Source organism: Serinus canaria, chromosome 3 (genome assembly GCF_022539315.1).
Source record: "Serinus canaria isolate serCan28SL12 chromosome 3, serCan2020, whole genome shotgun sequence".
In the NCBI taxonomy this organism is placed as follows: domain Eukaryota; kingdom Metazoa; phylum Chordata; class Aves; order Passeriformes; family Fringillidae; genus Serinus; species Serinus canaria.
The window spans coordinates 64,837,407-64,848,666 of NC_066316.1; the positions used below are offsets into that span (position 1 = coordinate 64,837,407).

At 36.8% G+C, this 11,260-nt stretch overlaps 1 protein-coding gene across 1 annotated transcript; it reads right to left on the minus strand.

Moving 5' to 3' along the window:
- Nucleotides 1–1,421: 1,421 nt before the first annotated feature.
- LOC103822069 (nephrocan-like) lies at nt 1,422–10,909 on the minus strand. The gene is made up of 3 exons (XM_030235310.2): nt 10,724–10,909; nt 4,956–5,857; nt 1,422–1,869 (listed from the first exon to the last, which is right to left on the minus strand). Exons 1-3 carry the CDS (start codon nt 10,907–10,909, stop codon nt 1,422–1,424), a joined length of 1,536 nt encoding a protein of 511 aa, XP_030091170.2.
- Nucleotides 10,910–11,260: the final 351 nt, after the last annotated feature.

Sequence of the window (11,260 nt, forward strand, 5' to 3'; positions counted from 1 at the left end):
AGCCCATTGCTCCAACCTGTGCAGATCCCTCTGCAGAGTCTGATGATAAGGGAACATAAAGAAAAATGAGCTCTGGTCTCTCTATTCCAATTGCATAGTTTAATGTGTTGGGGGACCTAAGAAACACAAGTATCAATGACATTTGCATAGGAGACGTAACCAAATAGCCGCTCTCTGACACCTGACAAATCAGCCTCTGTGGAGATGAGTGATTACTCAGTTACTGAATGCCAGTGGGAGATAAAAAATAATAGAAACTGTTTGCTTTGAAAAGTAATTTGCTGATGTAATTACTCATCAGTTATCACCTGAGATCACGAACTAACAAGTGATTGTTTGTAAGTCATTGGTTTTAGTGGTCTCACAAATCCAGTTTTTGTTTAGCTTTCAAGTACTTTGGGAACTGCTTGATAAAATGTGTACATATATCAGAGGTAATGCATTAATTGTATAGCATTTAGTCTTTTTTGTGTGTGTGTGTGCATAAAAGTCTGGAAAGTTCTGGCCAGTGAAGGGGGACACTTGCAGTGTGTACTTGCACATTAAGTTTACCTAACCTAAAAGTATACATATGGTGTCTTGAGCTATATTGTAGTTAATTAGCTATTCAGATACCAAAATAAATTCTTACAAAAACTTCACCTCACTTCATCTTATCCTAATATTTGCCTGGATCTATTTCCTGAGAATCTCCCTTCTTTTGTTTACAACAACAGAATCAGGTCAACTCGACCCCAGTGTTTTCATTCCTCACTATTAATTAATTTCAGAACTACTATTAAATCTCATTAACAAGGACACTGATTCTTCTGTTTATTTCTCTTGTTCTGATGAAGATAAGGCTTCTGTGTTTTGTCTGCAGCTCAGCTAATTTAGTCTAATGTCATTTAAAATAGTCTAAAATAAACAAAAAAGGGAAATATATTAGGAAAACTGAAATCAATTTCTCAAAAGCAAGAATTTCTGAACAATCTCAAAAAATTGCTCACATCAGTATAACTCTCCATACCTGCAGACTTGTGAGTTTAAATGTGTTGAATGCCAGACTCCTCGTAATAGTGTCTTGTGATATTGCAGAATTTTATTTGTGGGGATTTTATGCAACTATAAGAAATGTTCTACTATAAAAAGTTTCATACAGAGTTACAGACTGCTTTTCTAAGAGATGGCAATTGTATTCTTGCTTCCCTCAAACTAAATAGTACTAATGTATAGAAAAACAAGTGGGTTTTTCTTTTTACAATTTTTAGTTCACAATGACAGCCTTACTGTAGCCCTTCTGTCACTGGCTGTTATTTCTTGTAGTACAAATAGAGCAGGAAAAGCTAATGACAGATGAGAAGACTGCTTGTCAGTAGAGACAGTGGTGGCAGTGGGCAGCTCTAGACAACTTTAAGGTTCACTAAAGATAAACTGTGACATTAATCTAATTCATAATCATAGTAATCATCATCTGTGTTCACTCCAGCGCTGGAGGCCTCATTGGGTTTCATTTTCTTTCTGTCCTCTTTGCCTCTTTCTGTGGAAGACAAATTGTCTTTGCACTGCTGCAGAATCTTTTTGGAAGACATCCAGCTTTCTCCTCGGCTTTGTGCCGGCGCTGCACACTGCCCTCCCCGCACATCCGTCCCTTTGGCCACCAGTGCTCTCCTGGTTCTGAGAAGGTCACAGGTGCAGTTCCAAGGGTTCCCATCTAAATACAGGTGACGAAGACGAGGTAAATACTCCAAGACTTTGCGATCCAAGAGAGATATCTTGTTATTCCGTAAATTTAAAACCTGAAGCTGTTTCAAGTCCTTCAGTTCTTGTTCTCCAACATCCTCTATGTCGTTTCCTTTTAGATCCAATCTAGCAAGGGTGTCTGGAAGTCTGAGCAAAAATAAAACAATAGAAAGGTGTTATGTTCATCATACTGTTTCTGGTAAGTGGTATTTGGTGGTGGGTATTTGTCCAGGCACATCTGATGTACTAAAATAAAGCTGTCACTAAAAAAATGCAATCTTCTGCAAAAACAGATGTTCATATTGGGTTTGGGTATGTTTGTTTGTTCCTTGTTTTTACATTATAGGTGTACTGTGTGTACACCATTGAAATGTTTTCCCAAATTACTGCAGTTCTGACCTGTACTGACTGTTCATGCAACTGAACTGAACAGCAGTCTTGTGCTGTATTATGAAGAAAATCAGCTGTTTAAATTAAATAGTCAAGTTTAAAAAGCTTTTTGTACTCTTCAATGCCAATGATCAAACTATAGCACCACTAAAGTTTAGACAATTGTGGCAGCACTGCTCCTTCAACTACTTTTATATATGATTGGTTTAAAAATGTTTCTTAGTTTGTAAAGAATTATATTTTTTCCACTTGTTCTCCTGCTCCCATAAGACTCAAACATTAATCATCACAGCAGTGATCCATCTGATGATAAGCTGTTAAGAAATCAGCAACAGGGAAAATATAAATGCTTTTAAAATACTACTTTTGAGAATTAGAACTGGTTACATTTAGAAGAAGAGAAAAAGCTGATAATCTCTGGATATGATACTGGACGGGTCAGTATAATTCTTATTTTCATATACTTTACAAATTTATATGAAAATATCTTAATTTCAAAAGTCTTTCTCATTTATGATCTTTTCATTTCCCTTTGATATAGTTAGTGACAAATGCTTAACAGAAAAGCATAGGCATGGAATATCTTTAATAAAATTTATTTGAAAGTAACTTAATAACCACCTTACTATGGTAGTATGCATGGTGATGAAATTAAGAGTCAAGGTTGCAGATTTTAAGGAAACTTGACTGAACCTCCCAGGGAAATGGTAATCATATTACCAAGATCTATTTAGAATAGAACAGCAGCATACTACAACTGGTAAACTTATGGGTGACCCTCACTGTTTTTTGTGAAGCCGAGTTTGAACCTCTTAAGCTGAAAGATGGTTTCCAAATTTGTGAAAACCTGACAAGATTAACGTTACTATTTCAAGAGTAGGGCAGTTCTGTATCATGCTATTTTTCCTGGGGACACGAGAATTTCATGTATTGATATGGTGATTGACTTCACAAAATTTGACCTTACCAAATGCTTGTGACTGCAGTAAATCAGTTTTAAAACTGAACTGCAGACAATTGCCCAATATGACACTGTAATATCAGAAGGGTACTCTGGAGTAAAACCCTAGTGCCACTGATGTCAAAGGCAGTGGGAAATCACCCAAGAGGTTTATCTAGACTGATTACAGTCCAAAGCCTGACCAGCAAGTCCTTCAACCTGTGAAGAGTCTTGTTGTACTAATGTTAGACTTTATCTTTATGGCTATATTGTTTGACTTCAGGGTGTGTTGATCTAGAGGAAATAATGCCACTGAGTACATGATTGAGTGCTCTGCAGCTAAAAGAAGAGCCATGCTCAGTTGGGAGCTGACCATGGCAGCCACACTGTGCTACTGCCACTCTAAGGAATACCATCAGATTCTTCCTGGCATTTTCACCACACCCTGTAGGATTTTATGAAGTACAGGTCTTCTCTAAAAGTCCTGAAAATACTTGGACTTGTGGATTATTTTCTTTTCTTCTCCTCATTTCTGCCCAAATCCTGCTAAGACCTATTCACTTTAGCACATCAGTCATATCTTTTAACCTTTTACACCTGACAGAGTTCTCAGATAGAAGTCAAAAGTAATAGTTTCTTTTTCTGTATATCCATGCATACCTGGTCATCACCAGACAATTAAATTAAGTACATAAGTTTTATTTCTTGTCATTTTTTCACCTCATTTATGTTTACAGCCCTCCCTGGAAATCTGTATTTACCGTTGGAATAAAAGATTCCCAATATCTCTGTAAAAGTTGTAGTGTTTAAAGGCTAGTAGAGAACTCCTTGCTGTTAATTCTCTTGACTACAAAGGTTGTAAAATAAGATGGATTAGACAATACTAAACTAACTACAAAGCATTAAGCATTCCTGTCGAGCTCTACTGAAATCAAATATTTATGCACCACTAAATCAGTTTCTGATTATAAAGCTGTTGCCAAATAGATTCAAATGCTAAAGGACATGATACAAAATTAATTGAAATTTTACTGCATTATTTATTTAGGCTAGTTAAACCTGTCTTCAAGCCATAAAAATAAAGTTTAACAGTGCAGTTTTGTTAAAGAAGTTGATGTTAATGGAATTACTTCACTGTTTTTATGCCATCTTCTTGCACAGCCTTTTGTAATAATAAAATTGCTACTTTAGATCAGAACAGCCTCCATTTGGCTTAATATGCCATCTCTGATAATGGCCAGTTCCAACACTCAGATGAATGTAAGAGATCCTCTAAGCAGAGCATTAATGAACACAGTGTGCCCAAGGGATGTTTCTTCTGTGCTCTGTTGACTGGAATTTTTTAGCCTGAAGCTGGAGACTCTATATGCATTCCAAATACCTTGTAATGTGTGAATTTAATGAAGCTGGGAATGCCAATATCACTGGAAAAGCACATTTTTTTGATCAGATTCAGCTCCCAAAATCTTAATATTTTAATAATAATAAACTTGGTGTGGCTTGGCAGAAACATCAGCTTTAAAATTGCTATTTATCCTTTATATCAAATGCTCAATTATTTTTCTTTGGTGGGGGAAGGTAAATCTAAGTAGCAGTATAACCTTGGTAGTAAGCCTGTTGCATTCTCCTAGCAGGTTCTTCTTACTAATTAAATAAAGTGGTCTCACTGGCAGGGAGAGATGCAAAATGAGCAGATTCATTGGGGGCCACAGATGTAATGAAAGCAGCTCTACTCTGAGACTGCTAACAGGAGTGCTAATTAGTGCCAGTTACGCCAATGGGTTTATGGTATGGACAGACTTCTACTGTGACTGGGTCTGAATATCAATTTTTGGCTCTCGTTCTCATAATGCAAGGAAGGAGAGATGACACCTTGGAACCAGCTGTCCTGAGATTCACTTGCCTCAGCGGAATAGAACTGAGGAGATTCTGTTCCAGCGCCAGATTGGAAAGCTGTGCACACTGCTGGAGAGCTCCCGCCTCAAACGTGCTGACAGAGTTGTTGTCGAGAAACAAGTGCTTCAGGTCTTGAAGTCCTTGAAAGTCCTGTGCTGTCACCCTTTGGATCAGGTTATTGCTGCAGTCGAGTTTCTGCAGCCTACTGGGCAGCCTGAGGGGCACAGTGTGGAGCTGGTTCTTAGAGAGCTCCAGTGTTGTTAAGTTAGGAAGAACCTGGGCACCATCTATTGATGTCAGCTGATTTTCTGACAGAAGGAACTCAGACAGATTTTCTAGGTGTTTCACATCTCGAAGTCTCACCATTTTAAGTTGGTTTTTCTCTAATTTTAGTGACAGCAGGGATTTAGGTAGGTCAAGAGGCAGTTTTGTCAGAAAGTTACCACTTAAGCTGAGAAAATGTAGACTTTGGAAAGATGCAAAGAAGTTGGTTGGAAATGAATTCAGTTTATTATCAGCCATGCTCAGATACTTCAGCCTAGGAAGCCTAAGTGGTGCAGACACAGATTCCAGGTTGTTGCCATCCAGGATCAGACTCTGTAAATTGTAAAGGGAAGAAAATGCGCTCGGAGGCAGAGTTGCAATCAAGTTATTCCGAAGATCGAGCACCTTTAGTTTCATCAAACCTGCAAAATCAGATGCATGCAGAGCATTGATGGAGTTATCAGCGAGTCTTAAAATTTCAAGGCCAGATGGGAGAAAGGTGGGTATTTGCTTTAGCTGATTTTTGCAGAGTTCCAGGGACTTCAAGGTGCTCAGAGCTTTGAAAGTGTTGTTTTCTATTGATTCTGTGCCACTGCATGATAGGACCAGCTCTTCAAGGACTGACATTCTCCTGAAGTCAGTAAACTTAAAGAGAAAAACAAAATTAATATGATAGTACATTTATAGATATATCCTCACTGGTTACTCCTTCTGGAGGCTTGGACAATTGCTAGTATATGCTGAAAAACAATATATTTAGAATGTGAAACTAAAATAAGTGGTAACATTAGAGTTATTACTATAGGTACCTGTGGTTTGCCACTATTTATTTACATTTCCAGAATTTTCTGGTTTAAGTCTATGCTGTGTCAGGTTTTGAGCAAATACATACATTTGAAGAAGGAATATTGCTTTTATTTCCTCCTGGTGGATAGCCTGTATAAAATGGAAAGCTAACATCACCAGTGGCAGAAATCCTTGCAGAGAGTGGATGGTTGTTAATGTTCATTGTGCTCAATGGTGCTTGCTAGAGCACTTTTGAGTTCATGATACAGTCCTTTCCATAGATCAACAGTGCTGTCACTGCAGCATGTATTCCCCAGAGGGAGTACCCACGAATATCTTTACCTCTTACTACTCTTGTGGCAGAAAACTAAAATTCAATGCTTTTCTCACCCTCGTTACCTTCTTCTTTTAAAATAAAAACCTCACATATTAATATGATCAAACCAAAAGTGTTAGATCAGCCTGGCCTGAAAAATCACCTCTGGAACAGAGTGTTTTCACAGAAACTTAGTTTTTATTAGTTGGAAATAAACAGATGCTTTGCAGTGGTAAATGGTATTTAGATGTTGACTATAACTATAATATCAAGAGGCACACAATTGTTTTATTCTTTTTCTGCTCTGTTGGAAGGTGCTTGTTTACAAAGATTGCCATCTTGTGTCTCAAGTTAAGCAGCAAATCTAAGTGAATCTGACAGTGCTCTCTAAGCTGAGATAGGAGAAGTATGCAATGAGGGTGGGCCAGGGAGTTCTCCAAGCACACCAGTTGCTAAAACATTGGTTTTCTGAAATTACCAAATATGCTTCCCATTGACCTCAGTGACTGAGTCTTAAAAAATAATTTATACGGGAATCCCCCTCAAAAAGCAGCATGAGCAGGTGTTCTGCATAGGAGTGGTGGGAAGGAGTGTCCTCACCTGTTTTCCCTTCCCATGTCCAAAGACATATCACTACAGGTCTCAGGCATACCACACCAGTTAGAGAGGCTAAAGTAACTGTAGGTTCTTCTTGCTATTTCCCCCAGGGCTTGGTAGCTTTCAGCACATTTTAGTCTCTGTGGGGAAAGCTATACAGCCTGTTCTACAGCACAACCCCTCATCCCAGTCAGGAATCTCCATGGAGGGCAGTACAAGTCCTTTTGCAGTACAAGTGGTAAACAGTCATTTTCCATAATCCTGGTTGGATACATTTGACTATCCTACTTGTGCAAGGGAAATCAGCTCATGAAGGTGACTGCTAAAAGATGTCTTACAGCTTCGTTTGTCCAACTCTTGCATATTTTTGGGCTGTGTCTCTTTATCTCAGCTACAAACTCTGCATTTTAACTTCTGTTAAAATTAAAGCCTGCACAGCTGTGAAGGACAAGTCAGATTTCATTTTGTGGTCAGATTTCATCTGTGGTATCCTTAGTTTATCTTTCAGATTAACTTTATTCTGTCTTGCAAAACAATTTCTGAATTGCAAATTTTGATGCAATTACTGAGAAAGCATAAATATGGAGCCTCTATTGAAGCAGGTTTCTCCATCAATTATATTTAAATTCAATGAGGGAATGTACCTCCGTTAAAAACCTTATATTTTCAACAGTAAGCAACAAAGTTGTGCAAATGACATAATTTTATTTTTCTATAATGCAGTGTTTTGTGTATATATAGGTAGATAGCAATATCAGAACTGCTGATGTTCAGTTTTGGTCATGATTAGGAAGGTGATCTTGTACATAGGAATGAGCTGCATTGATCAAGAGCACAAAAACATAATCACATATAATTATAAAACCATCTTATGGAAATTGAAACAATTATGAACCTTCACAATTCAACACATTTTCTCCTAGAAAAAGCAATGTTTTCTGCTTTTCCTCAGTTGATTTCTGTATGTCTCTGAGAGGCTTAATTTTCATCTTATTAAGTGACAGAGAGCTACATGAAGGTCAATGTTCAGACATTTGCTCTGTAATGATGTTAGGCTTCTTATTGTGGATTATTAAAATTTCTATTTTCCACCTATTTGGTATGCATTGCTAAGCTTTGTGACCATGCTGTTTTGAGACTTAAATATTTATCCATGCTTTTATAAACCACCCAGTCTTTCTAATACAAATCAAAACATATTTGAAAGCCCACCAGATATTTTTTTGCTAGGAAGCAGTGTTTTATTCTCTAACTGGATTGCCTGTAAAATGATACTATGATAGCTTTATATTTTAAAACATTGATCTCCTGAATGTGGATCTAATATGCTGTTATTTAATAGAAACATTTTAAGGAATTTGATGTTTTAATTACCTTTTTTTTTTTTTATTTCGAGTTGCTGTGACCTGGGATATGTTATAAGCAGTCTTTTTAAAACAGTTCCCTATGCTGGAGGCAAGGTAGATGATTTTCTTTTAGCAGATAAAACCCCACTTATTAATATGGTTGGATATAAACTAAATTTTAAATTAAGAGTAAAAAGGTTATCATTGATCTTCAAGTCAAGGAGGAAGCAGAAAATATTTTTAAAAGATGCTAAAACTAATCTAGTTTTGCTATTATAAAGCCTTTTTCTAACAAAGCCCAGGTTGTAAAATTACCAAAAGCAAAAGTGCCAGCCACTGTTTTTAACACTGATCAGCTCTGTCAGAACAAACACAAAATTGACCAGGGTAAAAAAAAAAAAATCTACTATTTTTCTTAGGTTTTTTTTTTTTTTAACACACTGGATTTAGCATACAAACATATATTCTTTTTAAAAATATTGTTTCTTCACAGTTTTAATAATAATCAGTGCAAATTAAGATGCAGAAGTAATTGAAACAATATTTTTTTATTCTTCTGAGGCACCTAATTGCCAAAAAATATTTGTGAATGCTTAGATATGAAAGTCTCTTGGAGGTCAGCTGTGGGAAATTTGGGCTTCCATTCAACTTCTTTAGGAAAGTATGTTATTTTCTCTATGAGTAGGTAAATAAAAGAATTTTAAAAACCAAGCAAATAAAAATACCCAAATCAAACCAGCCAAATGAACAAAAATCCTACATCAAAACCCTCAAAGCCTATAGAGTTATTTCAGTGCTTGCAGACATGTACTTTACAAGCAGAAATGTTTCCCTAAGCACTATAATATGTGCCAGTGGAATTGCTCAGCTGTGTAAAATCAAGCATAGGTATTTATGATGTCAAGACCTCAGAAGTAGAATTTGTTGCATGGGAGAAAAAAGAAAAAAATATATCCAGAGAAGCAGTATAATCTTAAGGAAACAGCCTACATAACTACAAGGATGTAGTGTGAAAGGATTTCTTTCCTTTCAGTGCAAAGTCAGTAGTAGCAGTAAGGCAGACTCATAGCCAGTGGAATTAATGTATAAAGTGAAAATCTCTCTTCTTAGATGTTTTCACACACCATTTGTTTTGATCGGTCATAAAACATTTATCCCACCACTTCATTCACTTATATCCAACATTTAAATGCTTTATGACACCTGTCTTTTGCTCTAGTCAGAACCCAAGGCCACTTCACTTGTAACTGAGGACTTGCTTACTGGTGTGGACAACTAGCCTAAGAAACAGAAAATGGCTCATCTTATCTTGGAAAAAAATAATGAGGAAGAGGAGGGAGAAAATGTATTTCCTAATACAGCATTCATTCTTTTGTGTACCCCAAGTATAGCTAAATCACACCAATGTTTGACTCTTGTGGGTGTGTGAGATAAAACAAGAAAACCAGAGATATTAGTAGCAGCTAAAAGAGTAAACTTTCTCAGAGGAAAACTGTACAATAACTGTTTCTCAGTGGGAAACAGGCATTCTAGATGCTGCTCTAAGCTGCCTTCCACCCTATTTCATTTGGTCCTGAAAGTGAAATCAAAGATGCATTACAGAGCACTTAAATTTTTGTAAGAGAAATTGTATCTCATTTGAATTGCACATTTCTTATTATTTGTAGTAAATTGATACACAGCAAGCATGTGTAATACAGGTGGTTATATTTCCCTTGCGTCTATCTATACAAGGTGCATTTATTAAATAAAGATATTTATTCCAGGGTAGGAAACAAAGAAGCACCGTTCCAGAGGGCAGGATGAGCATAAGCTGATGCCTTTAATAAAGTGAACCAGTGGTGCCTCAAGAAACCTATAGCTGGCAGCTTTGGTTAGAAGCTGCTCTCATTTATGTGCGTTATTAGATAGGCCTGGCCTTGCTTTTAGAAACGTCTCATGCTGTGCCTTAGACTCAAACTTACTTCCTCTGCCATTTCTAATAGCAGTTGTACCTGACACTTGCAGCTTGAGAGGGGAAAAAGAGCTTCAATTTCATTCATTAGGGAAATTAGTCTAATGACATAAACCCATTAATTTTACTGTGGAAAAGTATACTGTACCAAAAACAGAAAAAGCTTTTAACAAGTTAAAAAATTACTCTGAAAGTCAATAGTTATTTGACCATATATAAAACAACTCAACCTTTGGCTGCTAGTTGTAAAATACTATTTTTTTGAGTTTCATACAAAATATAATTTTGACAGCGTGAACTAGTGCTTGGAGCTGCAGGAACATGAAAACACTACAGGAATATATTTACATATCCTTAAACAGTAAGTAAAAATAAAACCAGATCTGGCAGCACTTCATCAGTTTTTAGAACATGGAATAAGATTCTCTCCTCACTAGATGCCACCACCATCTGGGAAGTCTAACTTTCAGTTACAGTGCATTACAAAAAGTATTTTTTCTGGGTTTTCTTACCTGGAGTTGCTTAATTTTGCTGTGGCTGATGTAGAGTCTCCTCGTGGTAAAAGGAATTTCTCTGGGGATCTCTGTAGCCCTGTAGCATTGCACTGACCGGGCAGGGTCACAGCTGCATCTTCTCGGGCAAGTGGTACTTAGAGCACTGTGAAAATACAAGGCAACTAAAAGGCAAGACAAATACATCTTCCAAAACAGGAACTCTGGAATTGCCTCAGCAACATACAGCTTGAATTAAGCACCAAAGCCCTTTTATACCATGAAATCTGATAAAAGGATATTATGACTGTGTATTTTATCCCAGTGAAAAAACAGCAAAAACAATACTGTAATTTGCCTGGGTTAAAATGTTGGCAGGCATTACAAAGAGTGAGAAACTTAAACAGTGATAAGGTGCCTTTACATTTGTAGGTATGTGAAATTAGTGTTATTTATTACCTGACAGCTAATCTGCAAACATCCATATTATCTTCAGTTTCCTAGTTTTGTTAAATGTGACACCATGGAATTAGTGGAGAAAAGATAAAGAGCTGTTTT